The sequence below is a fragment of the Pseudorca crassidens genome, chromosome 11 (assembly GCF_039906515.1).
Source record: "Pseudorca crassidens isolate mPseCra1 chromosome 11, mPseCra1.hap1, whole genome shotgun sequence".
NCBI lineage: Eukaryota > Metazoa > Chordata > Mammalia > Artiodactyla > Delphinidae > Pseudorca > Pseudorca crassidens.
The window spans coordinates 45,501,539-45,519,960 of NC_090306.1; the positions used below are offsets into that span (position 1 = coordinate 45,501,539).

Genomic DNA, 18,422 nt, shown 5'->3' on the forward strand with positions numbered 1-18,422 from the left:
AAGAACCAGAGATCCTCAGGGTCTGAGACACTGTGGGGCAGGAAGCGGGGGATGTGTGTGTGGGGGGAGGGAGGGGAGGGAAGGGGGGCAGAGGGAGTGCTGAGCAAAGGCAAATGGGAGGAGGGGTGTGGGGTAGCCTATGTGTCCACGTGGGATAGAACTGGGAGGCCTCAGGCGGCGGACTTGTCTCCATTGGGTAGAGCCTGCATCTGGGAAGGTGAGCGTCTGGGTGGAGGGGTTGCACAGGGCTAACAAGCAGCTGGGGAAAGAGGAGATGGAGGAGACTGTGTCTGACATAAGGAGCGCATGCATATGCTGGGAAGTGGTGTGAACCAGGCAGTGGGGGATGAGAGCTATGAGTCTGGGATTCTGGCTGCTGGGGAGGGGGTTTGTGGGGTGGGGAGAAAGAGGTCATGTGGGGATCTGGAGCTGTGGTCCAGGCCTGAGGGGTCTGAGCTGGAATCAGGCTATGGAAGTGGACAGGAAGAGGCAGAATCACTGGAGGGCTGGGAAACACTGCATGGGGTTGGAAAGGACTGGCCAGCTGGAGATGGGGCCAGAGGGCTCCGAGTGTCGGACTTGTTGCAGGTATAGAGACAGTGTTGTTCACAAGATCCCATGTCTTTGCATAGCAGCAGCATTTATTGAAACAAGGCTTGAGACAACCCAGAAGGCGAGGCATCCAGAGACAGTCATAGCAAGAGGGAGACCCAGGTAGTGGCCTCACCTGCTCCATCCCACCCACTCAGCACTGGACAGATCCCTCCTGCACCGGCAGGGGGTGACCTTGGAGCAACCATGGTGTTTTCTTTGAAATGTATAAAGGTGTATTGAATAGCAAGACCTGTCCGAAGTCAGAAGAATTTCCCCCATAATGGGCCTCTCAACTGGGAGGTCACAGGAGGAGTTTGGCTGAAACAGGTTAACCCAGAAGAAGGCAGTTGGTTAGAGACAAGCAAAACACAAACAAAAATGACCAAGGGGCAATTCTTTCCTGCAGAGACCTTCCCGGCCAGGAGAGGGGAGCTGCTGGAAGTGGCGGGGTGCTGCTTCCTCTCTGATTCTCAGGCTGTGGGAGACCAGGCTGTATAGTTAGGCTTATTCCTTGTGCCAGGAGAAGGTCAAATTTTCACAATGTCCAGCAGCCCTGGGTGATGGGTAGGGTCCCAGAGAGCCTGGTGAATAATACAAATTGGCCACTGGTATTTAGGAGTCAAATCGGAATTGAGTAAAAGGGCTGGGAATGACTCTCTCTAACGGAAGCCTGTTGGAGAACCAGGAAACAACTCCCTAAAATGAGAAGGTGGTGGAGAGCAGTGGAGGGTCTTTCCCTTGGAGGAACACGTGGAGGATTCTGGCAGCAAGCACACATTTTCCATTCACACACCATTCCGTGCCCGGGGGACGCAGGCGGGGCCTCGGACTCTAGGGAAAGCGGATGGACCTGCTCCCGCAGCGGAAGCTGGAGACGCGAGGCTGACGGGGGCGCAGGACTCGGGCGCCATCACTGTGATGCTGCCCCCAGTGGCCACGGGGCCAGAGGCAATCTGGCAGCCCGGGGTGGTGCTATACATGAGGCCCCCCAGGTGACTCCACCGCGGGAGCTGCTGACGCCTGTGGGAAGAGAGGGGACAGGAAGGGCTGAGTGGCCTGTTGTGATGTCACCAACCCCAGGACAGGCCCTAAAGGCTTCTGCACCGCAGGAGCTTCCTCCTCCTCAAAGGGGTTTAGTGGTTCATAACTCAGACCCTGTTCTCCTCAGCATCTCAGCCTTCTAGGGCAGGGGTCCCCAACCCCTAGGAACCGGGCCACACAGCAGGAGGTGAGCCGTGGGTGAGCAAGCGATGTTTCATCTGCTGCTCCCCACATCACTCCACCATCATCCCCCCGCACCCCGCCTCCATGGAAAAATTGTCTTCCACAAAACTGGTCCCTGGTGCAAAAAGGTTGGGGACCGCTGTTCTTGGGCACCTGGGTGAGAAGGAATCGAGGACCCCTACACTCAGAGGGGCAAAGCTTCTGTGCCCTTATTATCCTGGCCTGCAGTTCACATCGCCACCAGTGGATGGCGCTCAACTATGCCTTCGTTTAGTGCCTCCAGGGAAGAGTGGGGCGGGAGGGGGGCATGAAAGTCCCCCTCCCTCCCAGGCCCGGAACATTCCAGGTTTAGTGGGTTAGGCTGTCAGGTTCAGATCTGCCCATCCACAAAGCCATTTTTCTAGGGGTGCTTCAAGCGGGTACTTACAGATATTCACAGAGCCCACACCTTCGCACAGCCTAAGGGGAAAGAAAACTCCGTTAATTCTGGGCACTGAGCTGGATTCCTTGAGGCAGATGGTTGCTTGGCCACAGAGAGGGCCTTCCTGTGTACAGATCCAACCCCCAAGAGGCAGGAAGTGCTCCCCCAAAGTCTATTAAATGCTCACTCTCTTTAACTATTCTCTGACCACAGAGACAAGGCCTTCTGATCTTCAGCAGAGGTGAGTGAGTTTACGAACTCCACCCGTGGCCTCCAGTCTGAATGGCGTGGCCCACCCTGGGTAGTGCCGATCAGGCTCAGAGAAAGGAGAGTCGAATTGAATGCAGCAGCGTGTGTGAAAGGGCTTGATGCCAAGGAAGAGCTACAGCCACAGGGTGCGTCATCCTTATAATGCACCCGCCTCCGGGGCAGGCCAAGCTTCAGTCTCCTTTAGGAAGCTACTGGAAGACAATGGATTTTAGAGCCACATGTCTTGGGTGCAGGTCCTGGCTCTTGTGCTTGTTAACCGTGTGGCCACGAGAAAGTCACTGAACGCTGGGCCTTCTTTCCTTATCTTTGGATGGGAAAAATGATACCTACCTCACTGGACTGGGAGGATTAAAAGGAGCACCTAGCACAGGCCTAATAAGCATTCAGTAAATTATCATTATTATTGAAGCTTGAGCTGTGCTAGCAGTGGGCAGAGATACAGCTCACATTTGGGCTCAGCGGAATTCACTGCCAGAGGACCAGGGCCTCCCCCTTCTAGACCCCGAGGTCTCCCTTAGCCCCACCTGTGCTCCTCGCCCTCCAGCAGGCGCCTGTAGGTGGCGATCTCGATGCCCAGGCCCAGCTTGGAGTTCATCACCTCCTGGTACTCCTTGAGCAGGCAGGCCATGTCCCGCTTGGCCTTCTGCAGGGCCTCCTCCAGCCCGGCCAGCTTGCAGCGGGCATCATTAAGGGCCGCCTCGCCCTGCTGCTCTGCCTTGGGCACGGCAGCCTCCAGCTTGGCCCGCTGTGGGGAAGGAGATGTGAGGACGAGCAGGAGAGAGAGAGAAGGTGCAACTTGGCTCCCCTGAGCGGAGGGAGCTGGGGCAAGGGTCCCAGAGAAAAGGTAGGTTAACTACCTATAAACAGGTAGTTAATGGGACTATGAACACGAGGGAGGAATGGGCACTTTTCACCACCTCTCCTTTGGTGGTGTTGCAGGGTGGCCAGGGAGGGGGAACATCAGTGATACGGCTCATGCCAGCTCCGGTGCTGCGTGATGTGCCAGGGGCCCTGCCCTCTCTCTGGACCCCTGCTTCCTCACGGGCACACTCTGAGGCCTGATTAGGGCCAGGCCTTCACTCTCCTGCTGGCAAAGGGCCCGGTGCTGCAGTCTGCCTGTGCTGGGTATTCAAGCTCTCCCGGAACCCCTACCTGGCACTTGGCGTTTTCAACCTCGGCCGCCAGCCTCTGGATCATGCGGTTCAGCTCGCCGATCTCCTCCTTGGTGCGGCGCAGGGTCTCCCTGTGCCGGAGCACCGTGGCCTTCATCTCCTCGCACTTGGGGGAAGCAGAGAGGCTCCTGAGGCTCAGGATGGGACATCCCATCCATTCAGGACAACACGGATGATCGTGCAGGTTGTACAGTGCTCAGCCTGTGCAGCCAGACATGGCAGCCCCACCCTGACGCCCAAATTGAGATCTGTCGGTCCTTTTCTTACCATCCCTAAAGATCAAAATCCCCAGACAAAAGAATCCTTTTCTAATATACACCTTGCATCCTTCCCAGTGCCGTGTCTAGGAGGCAGGTGTCCTGGGCCACTCACCTTGCTGCGGTACCAGGACTCAGCCTCGGCCCGGCTGCGGCTGGCAACATCATCGTACTGAGCCTTGATCTCGGCGACGAAACAGTCCATGTTCAGGTCCCGGCTGTTGTCCATCTTGACGAAGACTGAGGTGTCTGAGATGTGGGCGTGGAGGACCTGGAGCTCCTGGGGGGCCGAGAGCCAACGCATTTGGTTCTGGTGCCTTGTCTGGGCCACGTGCTCCACCCCTGGGGGCCATGTCCACTCCCTGGAGTGGGCGCTGGTCATGTATGATACATGACTCCCACTCCCTTTCATTCACACACAGGTACATCATAAGACAGTAAAGCTGGGAGGGGCTTTGGGGGTCAGCTGGGGGCAGCCCACGACTTAACAAAGGGGAAACTGAGGCCCAGCATTTGAAAAAGGCCTGACTCAAAGTCATTCAGCAAGAGAGCTGGGGTCTGAATGCCGGGACTAGTGATCTGTCCGGGAATTAAGACTCTCTCTCTAACTGGAAACCCACCCTTCCCCCCTCCCACATACACTCTTTCATATCCATGTAGAGACCAACACGCACAAAGGCCAGCACACAGGCACACACGCTGCAGCACCCAGGGGCTCACCGGCACAGACAGGCCCAAGCACACTCGAGCGCCGCCGTCCTTGGGGCTTACCTGCTCGTGTCTGTGACAGCTCCACGACAGGCCCCTCTTGCCTGTGCGTGCACGTTCATTACATGCTTCCATCACTCAGGGGGCAAATGTGCACACAACACCTCCCCCCAGTCCTCACGCCTTCCCTCCCTGCTTCCTGGCTGGTTGGCAAGGGCCTCCTCACCTCGTCATAGAGGCACTTCAGGAAGCTAGACTCCTCCACCAGAGCCTCCACGTTGGCCTCCAGGTCTGACTTCCGCAGGTAGGCGCAGTCCACGTCCTGGCAGTGGGCCGAAGAGGAGGGGGTGTGCATGTGGGAAGAGGCCCCCGGAAGGTGCCTCTGGGTCGGTGTGGTGACCCACCACGGTGCAGGATGCACAGAGGGTGCCCCTCCCTCCCTGCCCTGTGACCAGCCCCTCACCTTCTTTAGAACCATGAACTCGTTCTCTGCTGTGGCTCTCAGAGCCCCCTCCTCTTCATACCTGGGGGTGGGGGAGACAGGGGCTGGAGGTGAGGGGTGGGGGCTTGGCAACCATCTCAGCTCCTGGCCAAGCTCTTCCGGGGCTCAGAAGGGATGAACTGCAAATGTCATCCTGTCCTCTCCTTGGTCTATTTGGGGCATTGTTCGTGGGCTAGCCCTGTCCCAGCCTGGCTTATTCCACTCTGCTCCTGCTGCCTCTGGATGAGTAACACTCCATCCCCCAAATCTAAAATCATCTGTGCATCCTAGATCCAAAGAGAGCCGGTGCCGCGGGCAGGAAGGGCACGGAGCCCGTGTCATGAAGGTGAGCGGGAGTGGAGGAACGAGAAAGCTGTAGAACCCCAGAGTGGGTTTCCTTCCTCCCCTGAAAACGGCTCTGAGACTCACGGGCCTCCACGGGGTTGAGGTGGAGACAAAGAATCTGAAAAAACCTAGGCTCCTCCTGACCATCCCCTTGGGTCCCAGGCAGCCCCTGTTGACAGACAGGCAGGAACCTTAATGAAGCTGCTTCAAGAGGCTTGTGGGTGGAGCTTTCCCACTGCCCCTGTTATTCTGGGTCGGGCGCACTCACTTCTCCTTGTAGCCTTCCAGCACCTCCTGCACGTGGCTGAGCTCCGAGGCCAGCCTCCCGCTCTCGACCTCCACGCGCTCGGCCTCCCGCCTCAGCGTCTCGATGTAGCCCTGGAACAGGGGCTCCAGGTTGCTCTCGCAGCACTGGAGGTTCTGGTGGAACCGCCACTTGGTCTCCAGCAGCTTGTTCTGCTGCTCCAGGAAGCGCACCTGCCGCCCAGGGTGGGAGAAAGAGACTCAGGAGGAGGCTGGGGAGATGCCTGCCTCCCCAGAGCTCTCTCTCCCTCTGCTCTGATGTTCTCTGAACAGCCAGGGCCAGGCGAGGGCTGAGCCGTGGAGTGTCTGCGACTCAGCGGGCCTTGCTCCCAGCCCCCAAGGGAGGCACTGTGGGTGTGAGTGCCCCCGGCTTGAGGCTAAGGGTCTGATTCAGCTCCCAGGTCTGCCACTGTAACAGCAAGTTGTCTAACCTCTGGATGCTTGGTTTTCTCATTTCCAAAACAGAGATGATAATAGTACCTTCCTTAAAGTTGTAAAAATTGAACAAGTTACTATATGTAAAGTGCTTAGAACAGTTTCTGAAACACAGTAAGTGCTCAGTCAGTTGAACTATGACTTGTTAATTACAGTCATTCTTCATGTATTCATTTATGCAACAAACATTTATTGAATATTTACTATGTGGTGCCAGGACTTGTGCTAAGATACACACACACACACACACACACACACACACACACACATCTTTGTCTATGTCTGTACCTATCAATCAATTTTATTCAATTCTCACGACGCTTTGGGGGCAGATCTTATTTCTCCTATAGTACAAAAGCGGAAACAGAGACCCCAAGGTATGAAGTGACTAACTGATTGTCTCATAATTAGTAAGGAGTCAGGATCTCATGTCCCTTGAGTCCCCTTCACTTGCCTGTCACCATAGTCTGTCTAAGCTGCTCACTAAACTCTCAGCTTCAATTTGTTATTCAAAAAATGAAGATGATAATATCTACTCCATTGAGTCATGTTGAGGATTAACTGAGATCACTAAAGAGAAAGGGATAATAAGAAGGTACCCCTGTTGCCCCCGATCCCAGACCCCAGAGCCTGGTCCTCCTTCCTCAGCTGGAGTAAGGCCTCAACGACACAGTAGGAGCCGACATGAGGGGAGATGCAGAGGTGGCCTTTCTGAGAGGCAGCCTCAGGGCAGTTCCGGGTTTCTCACGCTCTGCACTGGTGGGCCTCCTCCCGCCATCCTGGCGGCCTTGCCTTCCCCATTCCCAGCTCTGCATCCACGAAGGAGGCTGCCAAGCCTGCTTGGTTAACTGTTACACCTCCTCGCCCACTACTGTCCTTGGAAAAGAATGCTAACAGCTAACGTTTATCAAGCACTTATTGTGTGCCAGCACTGTCCCTGCATGAACCCCGTGAATCCTCACACCAAGCATGTGAGGCCAGACAAGCAGCCCGCATGAGGACTCGCACGGCGGAGGGGCAGAGCGAGGGTGGGGAGGCAGCGTGGCTCCGAGCAGCACCCTAACCACTTCCGGAGCTGCAGCACCCTAACCACTTCCGGAGTGGCCCCACCGCAGGAGTCTCCTCTCCCCACTGTCTCCCGCTCTTCCGGTACCCAGCGCCCTGTGTTTCAGCAGCAGCTCTGATATTCCCATGCTATCTTGTCTCGGGAAACACACACACTTTAGACTATAGGCTCAATTTCTGGACCACAATGGGTGTCCGATATACTTTGCAGGAATTAAACGAGAAGACGGATCCTTCCGCGCATTTTGGTCTGCATTTCTCTCCCGCTGCTGGCTGCCATGCTGGCTCCCCTACAGATCCTCCCGAGGGGAGGGCAGGGCTGGGGCCGTCTCTGGACCATCCCAGGCCTCACTGACCTTGTCGATGAAGGCAGCGAACCTGCTGTTGAGACACTTGATCTGCTCCTTCTCCTCGTGCTTCACACACTGCACGTTGGGCTCGATCTCCAGGTTGAGGGGCGCGAGGAGGCTCTCATTGACCGACACGGTGGTGATGCAGGGTGGCCTGGGGCCGCACACACCGCTGAAGCGGTACCCGAAGCTGCGGCTGCAGGAGCCAGCGCAGAAGCCGCCCCCCGCTATGCAGGGCCCACAGGAGCCCAGGGCTGAGACGCTGCGGCTGCCGAAGCCCGTCAGCCCCCGGTAGCAGGACACCCCTCGGTAAGGGGCAGCGCTGATGCAGCAGCGGCTGCCAGTTTTGGGGGCCACAGCTGAGCACGAGCTGAAGGTCCTGGTGACCCCACATCCTGGGCTGATCCTGTAGGAGCGGCAGGTCATGGTGTGGGTCTGAGCGGATGGAGGCTGAGCGCGCTGGGGTGTCGGGGGTGGCGGGTGCACTGCTTCGGATGCTTCTGGCTCCTCTGATCCTGGTCCTTTTATTGGTGGGGAGAGCTGGGCTCGGCTGCATGAAAGGAGTGAAAAGTCATTTTATGTTGTTTATTGGCTTGGGGAGTTTGCCAGCAACTCCCCAAGGACTCATCTTAAAGGTGAGCTCAGCGGTGACTCTGGGCCTCCCTAAAAGTATTGAAGATGTTATTAGGGATACCGTGTGTTTGCACTTTTCATCTTCAAAGCTCGTTTACATACATTAGGTAATGAATTTTCTCGCAGTCTCCCTGTGAGATGGCTGTCACCCACACCTGGAGGCGGGTTTGAACTCCACAGCAGTCTGAGGTGGCTGGGCATAGAGTAGGGGCTGGGACCACTGTCTCCAGGGAGAAGTTCTAGGGTCCCAGGTTGGGTGAGACCACCAGCGGTCATCACCTCTGTCCTCTTGGCTCCACACTGAACACATTCTCAAGTAAATCGATGTGTTTCAGGGGCTGATAGATCAGGTGAGTCAAACCCACTCAGGCAGCGTTGCTTGGAGGTGGTTCAGGTCCAGAGGGGCCATTTTGACCATGCTCCCTGCAGGACAGAGGGCTGGAGCACGTGGTCCCTTAGAACCTTCTGGATTCCACCCTAGCAGTTTCTGTTCCAGAGCCTTCATTTCTCACCCGCAGAATCGCAACTCTCAGTGGCCACAGTGACGGCCCCTTGTGGATAAGGGGCGCCTCCCTTTAGCCGCTTTCTCCCACTTGGCTGAAAGGATGGCAGAAGCCGGGATAACCTCGCTGCTACGGACTTGCTCTGGACACTGTCCCTGGGTTCTTTAAGAAGAAACAGGTCCTGTGAGTCTCACTTCCTTCCAAGACCACCAGCCAGGGCAGGGGCAGGGGCTCAGCCTGTCAGCCCCAGAATTGTCGCCCCTAGAAGAACATTCAGAGACTGCTCTGCACAGAGACGGGGGCGGGAAGGTGGCTTATTTTTTGTCCAAGGACACTGTGATTTCTGGCTCCTGGGGGATCTGAAATCGTCGTTCCTGCTAACATCCCTGCATCCCTGCGTGTCCCGGGGCCATTTATTAGGATAATGATGGGTAGTCTTTAATGTTCATTGAGCACAGACCTAGGGATGTGGTCTGTGCTGAGGGAGGATAGCCAGGCCCCTGAGGGGTCAGGAACTTCAGGAAGAAGAGCTGAGGAACTTCTTCTGAGGGTGACAACCCCTCCAGGGAGCCTCCCAGAACCGAATGCTGTCCCTGTGCCACGGTTCCCTGAATCCTCCCTCAGATGCCCCACGTTCTGTCCTGGGTCTGCCCTTGTCTTCACAGCCAGATCCACTGCAGGTCTTTGCCCAGCACCAAGCTGACTGGTTTCTATCTCCACATCCCACGCCCGTCCTTCCAAGTAGGGCAGAGACTTTGGGTGGGCAAGGAGCAGGAGACCCCAATAGCTGGCCCTAAATAGTCTTCAGATCATACAGTCACCTACGGTGAAGCCACTGGCATTTAGCAATCTGGGCAATGGAATCCAAACTGGAGGACCTGGTATAAATGTCAGCTTGGACACTTCCTAGCTGTGTGGCTTTGGGGAAGCTCTTAACCTCTCTGAGCTTCTGATTCCTTGGCCGTAATGTGGGATTCATTCTTATCTTCTGGGGTTGTTGGGGGGATTAAGTGGATAATATACAAGAATGTGCTTTGGGGACCAAAAGGGTCTGTATAAAGGAAAGGGACTCTTGCTTCCTATCAGAAACTCCCCTGCCACCCCCTGCATCCCCCCACCCAGCAGAGAGTGGGCCTGCTCCTTGCCCCGTCCACAGGCTTCACCTCCTCTGCAGATTTATGATTTCATTATCCTTTCAAGGTTGCTTTTAATGTTTTCTTTAACCTGATCTCACTAGTGTACAAATTTGGGGTGGAGTCTGGGGTGGAGAGAGGAGGCTATACTGGGGAGCACGGGGGATGGTTTCCTAGCCCCCACCCCTCCAGTGGGGCCCTGTGGGCCTGGATCCAGGGATGGATTCTTGAGCCTCGGACAGTGAGCTCACTGACTGACGGTGGTGTAGACCTGGATGGTGTGTTGTGGCCAAGAGGGATTCGGACCCTTTGAAAGTGAGGAGGGTGGGGCCTGAGCATGGGAGGTGGAGGAGGCACGGGCCCTCCGCTCTGCCAGCCTGGAAATCCCATAAAACCTCATCCGCTTCTCAACTCCTGTGAGCCTCTGCTCTCCTTCAGCTGATTGAAGAGGATGGAAAACCCATGTCTGCCTCTTGGTAGCAGGAGGGAGCGGAGGCTTAGCCCCAGAGGGAGGTTCTTGTGTCAGCTGTCCCCTCAGGCTCCCAGCACACACACACACACACACACACACACACACACACACACACACACACCGCAAGCCTCCACCTCAAATTGGGCCTAGGCACTGAGGATGGGGAAGGAGAGCCAGGGGGCTCAGGAGACCGGGAGATACCCCACTGCCTTCAGAAATGAAAGACCCATCCAGGACCAGCAGGACTATTCAGAACCAGGGTGTGAGCCCCTGGGCGGGTCTGCCGGGAGTGAGGGCAGGCCCCACCCAGCACAGGGATGTGCTCGTGGGTGCTGGGTGAAGTTTGCATCACTGCAGGTGGCAGCAGAGCCCAGGGCCAGTGGGGAAGGCTCAGGAAGACCATCCACATGGTGCTTCGGATTGAAGGGGCTGGGCTGGAGCGGGAGGCTGAGTCCTTGTGGGGCTGTTCCCAGTCATCCTGGGCAAGTGAGAAACTCACAGATCAGGCCAATCTGGCACAACGCCCTGGGGGGTTTGTGTAGACCTATGGGACCTGGGTCTTTGCCATCTGGTTCTACCCAAGGGAGGCACAGAGAACCCATAGAGCCATGCCCCTCTCTACCCATCACCCAAGCACACTGCTTAGTGAGACCAGATCCTTGTCTGGGTGCTGGGGTGGGAGCTGGATCTCTCTTCACTGGCCTTCTCCTCATTTACTGCCCACATGTGCCCTGTGGGTTCTCTGGCCCCCTCTCCCTATCCCCAAGGCTTCTCCCTGGTCACACCTTTGCCTGGAATGTCCCGGAAGAGCCGGCCACCTCTTCCAGGAAGTCTTTTTGGACTAGTCAGAGGAAGGCTGTGATTTCTCCTCCTCTGGCTCAGCAGGCAGCTCACTAAATGCCCTTTCCAGGGCTGCCCGGTTAACTCCAATTAGCCTCCTCCACACCCGCTTGTCCTGGGTGCTGGCATTCATCATGCTCTTTGGTCCTGTCCCATTGTGCTCCCCCCACCTTTTGAAAGCCACACCCAGTGTCAGAATGTCCACTCGAAAACCCATGGCCCTCCCATAATTTAAAATACTCCCGAGAGGCCACTTTTTCCAGGAAGTCTTCAAGCACTAATTGGCTGAGAGAGGTTTCCTACTCCACCCTGGCAGCTTCCATGACTCCCTTTGAATCTGCTCCATTCCTGGAGTCCCTCTCCTGCGGCTCCCCAGAGGCCTCACCGCTCATACTCACACCCACGGCTGATGCTCCATCCTCCTCCCGCATGTTGCCTAAGCTGGGATGCCTGCTGGGGGCACACGTGCTCTTCCACCCACCAGGCACTCACTACCTGCCTTCACTTCTGCTCTCTCTACTGTGCTTAAAATCCCCCTGCCCCTAGGAGGGCTTCCTGGATTTGTCCAAAGATGGGAGAGCGCTGATACCTTCTCGTCTTGCCCTACGTGTCCTTAGAGCTGCCTGTTGACCCGGCTGACTAGTTCTCTGGGATTGACCCTGAGAGCTCCCATGGGCCTGTCCTGATCAGGGCCTTGGTAGCTGCCCACACAGTTCATTCAAGTTGGGCATCTCCCCTCATCTCTGCCGGTCTTTTCCACAATTTTATTATGCGTCCAGATCTACGCCACCTCCTGATGCTGGGACACAGTTCTTGAAGGGTCTTTTAGCCCCGTGACACTTCCTCTGGCTTTTGCAAGACTTGGGTGTGACTCAGAGACCCTATGTGAGAGGAGTGAGGTCAGAGCCACAGAGAAGCGTTGGATGAACACCGGACCCTCCCAAGCGCATCTGGGGCTGCGCCCCTCATCCAGCTGGCAAAGCCGCTCCCTGGGCCACCCCATCTTTCCTCTCATGGGCTTCCCTGCCAGGAACTCTAGACTCTCCTCCCGAACCCTGTCCACATGCCTTCCTGCAGGCAGCTTTCTCTCATGGCTTTGCTGTTTCCTGTGGCTATTCTGGGCCAGAGCAGATGCTCAGTAAATATAGAGCCTCAAATTTCAAAATTGGACCATACTAATGGTTTTGAAATTTTCTTCCTCTCCTCCTCCTCTACTTCCTCCTCCTCCCTTCCCCTCCCTCGTCTTCTTCTCTTCCTTCATCTCCTTCTCTTCTTCTTTAGCAGTAGAACCATTTCCCTAAATCTTAGGAGGAAAACAGCTATATAAACCTGCCTGTCTATCTGTCTATCTGTCTGTCTGTCTGTCTATCCAGCTATACAAACAGATAAGATGGACATGATGGGGCTTCTCTGGTGGCGCAGTGGTTGGGAGCCCATCTGCCGGTGCAGGGGACACGGGTTCGGGCCCTGGTCTGGGAGGATCCCACGTGCTGCGGAGCAGCTGGGCCCGTGCGCCACAACTACTGACCCTGCGCTCTAGAACCCGCGAGCCACAACTACTGAGCCTGAGCTCTGGAGCCCACGAGCCACAGCTGCTGAGCCGGCGTGCCTACAGCCCGTGCTCTGCGGTGGGAGGGGCCCCCACAATGAGAGGCTCGCGCGCAGCAAGGAAAAGTAGTCCCTGCTTGCCACAACTAGAGAGGGCCTGCGCACAGCAATTAAGACCCAACAGCAGCCAAAAATAAATAAATAAATTTATTTTAAAAAAAAAGATGGACATGCTGGTCTCTGCTTGCCCTGCCCACCCCCACTCCAGTGATCCCCTTAAGACACTGAGCTGTGTCACTCCTCTGCTCAAATGCCCCGATAATTCTCCATTTCACTCAAAGTAAAAAAAGAAAGAAAAAAAAAAGTCCTAATGACGCACCGCCTGTCCCTGTTGTTACAGTTCTTACCTTATCCCCTTGCTCTCGTCACCCACACCGGCCTCCCTCTGCTCCTCAAACACACCTGGCCCACTCCTGACTCAGGGCCTTTGCACTGACTGGCCCTTCTGCCCTGAATGCTGTTCCCTCCGCCACATGGCCCGCTCCGTTGTCACCTGTGGCTCTTTGCCCAAACGTCACTACTCAAACAGGCTTCTCTGGCATTTCTTTTAAAAATGGCAACCTGCCTTCTCCCTCCCAGAGCGTTCTCCATCCAGCTTATCCTGCTCTGATCTATTTCTTTGTTCCATAACACTTAACACCTTCTAGCACACCCTATAATTGGCCTGTCTGTTCTATTTCTTGATGATTATCAGTCTTTCCTCTCACCCCAAAATAAACTCCATGGAAGCAGGATTTTTGTCCATCTTGTTCATTGATGGTTCCCAAGCACTTGGAACAGTGTTGGGGATAGAGTAAGTGCCCAGTAAATACTTGCTGACTGAATGACTGTGTAAATGAATGGATGTCTTGGATACTTTAAATGTTTTATGTGTGGCATTAAATGCCACTGATGGGAAACTCTGGCCTTTGAGTCCTGAGAAGCGCACTTAGTTTGAGAACCATGGCACTCAGAGCCCTCCATGGCTCTTTCCTGATTCAAGCCTGTGGTTTTCTGAGCATCTGTGGGAACCCAGGCTGACAGAGACACAGGATGGTGAAAACAGTGCTGTGCTGGGCTGGTGAGTGAGGGGGTGGATTTCTTTTCCTAAAGTTGCTACTCAGTGTTGCAATGTTTGTGTCCTAAACACAGTTTGGGAGAAAACAATTTGTTTTTAAAAGACTCCCCTCTCATAGCACAGGGAACTGTACTCAATATTTTGTAATAAACTATAAGGGAAAATAATCTGAAAAGGAATATTTATATATATATTTGTATATAGAAATGAGTCTCTGTGCTGTACACCTGAAACTAACACGATATTGTAAATCAACTATACGTCAATTAAAAAAAAAACTTAGGGAAATTGATTTAAAAAAAAAAAAAAGGAAAAAAAACGAAACAAAAAACTCCCCTCTCCCTCCGCAAAATCCTATTGCGGGAGTGCTTTGAAAATGCCCTGGTGCGGTGTCTCCAGGGAAGTTGGTGGCCAGCAGAGGGCAGCAAAGCCCCACAGGCAGCCCCGCAGAGGCTCAGTCCTGGTTGCCGGAGCTGGAAAGGCTAGGGAGTCGCCTGCCTGCGGATCAGAGCTGGGGCTTCAGTGCAGACGCAGGAAACAGTCCGCTGACACTTCGGTATCCACCCTTGTTTGGTCCTGGAGTGGCTGAGCAGCTGAACACAGCTCTTCTCCATTAGTAGTAAAACTAGAACCACCACCACCATCACCATCAAAACAGTAGCAACCGTTTGTTGTGCATCACTGTGGAGGCAAGCTCCCCCGTCCCCAGTGTGATTGGGAAGGAAAGGCCAGAGTCCTAGTGATGCTAGCTTGGCAAGTTTATTGAAATCCCAGCAACACAAAGAGCAGTACAGACAGGCACCCACCCCAGCCCAGGCCTCCCTGGAGCACGCAGACATAAACCCCCCTGCAGTGAACAGAGCTGGGCCTCCCTCACACCACCAGTAGGGGCGTGGAGTGTTGCAGGGTCCATCTCTCTACCAGCACTCACCCACCTCGTGGACTCGCATGCCAGGGTTACACCAACACCCCAGGAAGAGAAGCAGCTAGGACCTATGCCGCTCAGAGAAGAACCATCTCTGGGATCGCTTGGCCCACCAAAAACGGTGGATCCTTCTGGGTCAGGAAGAGAAGGAAAGGAACTTCTCCTGCCAGGGAAAGGAAGGGGAGGGAAGCAGAGGACGGTGGCTTGAGGACACCTGCTGTGTGGACAGCCAGCTCTCCATTCTCTAAGTTAATCCAAAGCTAGGACCAACATGCTGATTTTTGTAATTGTATTGAATCTGCATTTCTTGAGGTCTTTGGGCTGGGTGGTGAGGAGTGACCCAAAGGAAGGAAATTGGGAGTCAGGGAGAGGCCAGTCCGCTGGGGCTGTGGATGGAGCGTTTAGGTGGTGAAAAAAAATCCCCCCAGAGGACACAGGCCAGGCAGAGCAGCCCTCGGCTTCTTGGCAGGATGGGTACCTAGAGCGCCCTCGGCCCAGAGTCCGGGCACTTTGGGGACAGAAGCAGAAGCCGTGGAGATGGTTCTTCCTGGTTGGTGGCTGGTCGGCGCTCGGCTCGAGGTGGTGGTGGACACGAAGCGGACGCTGCAACCGCGGCTGCTGAAGCCGCCCTCGGTGGGCAGCGGGCAGGGGACGCTGGGGGCGCAGGTCTCGCCCACAAGCACGGAGCTCCCCTCCCTGGAAGCCCGCGCTCAGCGGGTCCCCACCGCCCACGACCTGGGCCCCGCCCACGTTCGAGCTGCAGAAGCCGCTGGACCGGTTGCTGCTGCGGCCCGAGATGGTGACCCCGCCGCCGGAGAGGCTGCAGGTGGTGACCAGAGGCTCGGGCCCGCACATCGGGCCGCCCCGGGAGCTGCTCACCGCTGTGGGAGGATGAAACCCTCAGTGAGGCTGCCTCATCCTCCCCCTCCCACTGGGGGTGGGGGGAGGGACGGGCGGTGGCATCAGGGGAAGTGGCCTGGGTCCGAGTAGTTCCTACTGTCTACATAGTCAGTACCCACTTTTCCCTTCTCTTGTCTGGGTGTCTCAAAGGCTGTGACCCCACTGAAGTCAAACATTCGGACTAAAATGGAAGAATTCAGCCAGTTCCCCAGGTGTTGGCCTATAGCCATAAGTCCACCACCATTTATATACGGCCAAAGTCAGGTTGGGTTGAGTGAGGCGGGTAGCGATCTGGATTACCCAGCAGCTGCGTCAGTAGCTTGCATGAAGCCACAGGGCTTCTCTCTTCCAATGATATCATGCTCCTTGGCGGTCCCCACATTGCCCATCAAAAAGGTAGTCCTGGGCTCCCCTGGTGGCGCAGTGGTTGAGAGTCCCCCTGCCAATGCAGGGGACACGGGTTCGTGCCCCGGTCCGGGAGGATCCCGCATGCCGCGGAGCGGCTGGGCCCGTGAGCCGTGGCCGCTGGGCCTGCGCGTCCGGAGCCTGTGCTCCACAGCGGGAGATGCCACAACAGTGAGAGGCCCGCCTACCGCAAAAAAAAAAAAAAAAAAAAGGTAGTCCTTCGTTCCTCCTGACCCACTCCCACCTGCTGCACTGAGAGCACTTAGTGGCTCTCCTCGCCTTCCAGCAGGCGCTTATAGGTGGCGACCTCGATGTCCAGGGCCAGCTTGACATTCATCTCCTCCTGGTACTCCTTCAGCTGCCGTGCCATGTCCTGCTTGGCCTGCTGCAGGGCAGCCCCCAGCTCCGCCAGCTTGCACTTGACGTCGCTGAGGGCTGCCTCGCCCCACTGCTCTGCCTCGGCCACAGTGGCCTCCAGCTTGCAGTGCTGGGGGGAGGGCAGTTTGCAGGTGGGCTTTGGCAGGGACTAGGGGATCCTCAGGTCAGACTAGAAACTCTGCCCCCTGTGAGTGGGCACATGGCATGGTGCTAAGCCAGGGGTGGAGCCTGTGGAGGATGCTTCCCCAGGGATTGTCATCCTGTAGTTTGACGTCAGCAGGGAGCAGAACATTGCTTATCTTCCATTTCTATCCTCACTGATTTTGCACTTACTGATTTCTGCTGCTCTAAGACCAATGGGGTCCAGAGAGTAAAGCCGTTCTTTCTGCCTCACCTGCCCCTCTAAGTCAGCCCCAGGTCTTTCCTTCTACATGGGAGACTCTTTCCCTGGTTCCACATTTTCCTCCCCCAGGAAGTCTTCCTGGACTAATTCTTTTATTCCTCTGTTTCTGGGTCCTGGTGGCCTCCCCCACATCTTCAGACTTGGGCTCCCCAAAGCTTGGGGCCCTGCCTGTCCTCCCTGTGGGGCTTTCTCTCCTTTCTTTCGCCCACCTGAGCCTTGGCGTGCTCGATCTCTGCCTTCAGCCTCTGGATCACGTGGGTCAGCTCATTGATCTCATCCCGAGTGTTACGCAGGTTGTCACAGTGTTGGCCAGCTGTCACCCGCATCTCCTCATACTGGCGGGTGGGGGAGAAAGGGGTATTCCGAGGGCTTGAAGATTGGGTCAAGATCACAGCCCACTTTGTCATCCATGAGTCTGACCCCGGGGCTGCCTACACCCTTTCCCCAGTGCCCTCCTGCCCACCTTGGTCTGGTACCAGGCCTCTGCATCAGCCCGACTGCGCCTGGCAGTCTCTTCATACTGGGCCTTGATATCGGCGATGATCCCATCAAAGTTCAGGTCCCGGCTGTTGTCTATCTTCACGATGACTGAGGTCTCAGAGATGTGTGACTGCAGCAACTGGATTTCCTGTGTTGTAGGATCAGAGAGACAGATGGGTTCAGAGTCCCGTCAGTGCCCGGGGCTCTGCCACAGGGTCCCCAGGATGCGGAGTCGGGGGAGAGAGCATTGCTTGTTTGTTCAGAGCACAGCAATGGGGCAGATCATCCAAACCAAAAGCAAAGAAAAAGAGGTGGCCCAGAACCATTTCAGTTTGACTTTAAACCCTTGTTATACTCTAGGAGACATTCCTTTAACATCTTAACTTCTTAGGTGACTATTAAAACCATGGGAGCCTAAGGACTTGGCGGAGAGGAGCGAGACCATGCTAAAGCTTAAACTTTCTTTGGTTTATCCACACAGTGGCTGTGCCAGTCTGGATCACTTCACTGGGAAGTTGGAGATCGATTCTACCTGAGCTGGGGTTTGCCTGTATCTGAAAACTGATTTCAGCCATCCCTAGCAGGGAAGGAGGAGCAGAGTAAAGTACATTGGGCTGGGATGTGGTATTAGGAGGTGGGAATTCTCAGGTCATAATTCATACCCATCACCTCAGAAATTCCATCAGCTGAGACTTATAGAGCTGGAGGGGAACATAGAGGCCATTTGCTCCAACCCCTCATTTCGGAGTGAAATGAAGCTCACAGAGGTGAGTTTCCAATCTCAGACACAATAGAGCATCCCCACTTCATGGAGACACGGTCTGGGGTTTGGGGCTGTGTCAGTTCCACCTCTCTGTTCCTCTCATCAGCCTGAAGACCAGTGACCACCAGTGGTCATTCCCTACTGTTTCCCTCAATCTAGGTGACTCAGCTGAATCTGGATAACCCAGGAGGGGGAGGGGTATGAATTCTTTGCTTTGTACAAAAATTACTCAACTCCATTCTCCATTTCTTTAAGCCTGAATAGGTGTGGCCACTCAGCCTCAGAAACCATGGAAAC

At 55.5% G+C, this 18,422-nt stretch overlaps 2 protein-coding genes across 2 annotated transcripts in view; both read right to left on the reverse strand.

The window, feature by feature from the left end:
- Window positions 1-644: 644 nt before the first annotated feature.
- On the reverse strand, window positions 645-8,161 carry LOC137201945 (keratin, type II cuticular Hb5-like). Its single transcript, XM_067696651.1, is given in 11 exon segments — window positions 645-1,481; window positions 1,484-1,585; window positions 1,588-1,614; window positions 2,246-2,277; window positions 3,034-3,254; window positions 3,662-3,787; window positions 4,054-4,218; window positions 4,873-4,968; window positions 5,110-5,170; window positions 5,741-5,949; window positions 7,632-8,161. Coding segments are annotated over 11 exon segments (1,515 nt in total). The 5' UTR covers window positions 8,052-8,161; the 3' UTR covers window positions 645-1,425.
- Window positions 8,162-15,182: 7,021 nt separating this feature from the next.
- Window positions 15,183-18,422, reverse strand: part of LOC137201944 (keratin, type II cytoskeletal 6A-like) — a 49,084-nt gene continuing 45,844 nt past the window's right edge. Inside the window, 5 exon segments of the mRNA XM_067696650.1 lie at window positions 15,183-15,482; window positions 15,484-15,677; window positions 16,336-16,588; window positions 17,092-17,217; window positions 17,346-17,510. Coding sequence (XP_067552751.1) covers window positions 15,198-15,482; window positions 15,484-15,677; window positions 16,336-16,588; window positions 17,092-17,217; window positions 17,346-17,510 — 1,023 coding nt within the window. The 3' untranslated portion in view covers window positions 15,183-15,197.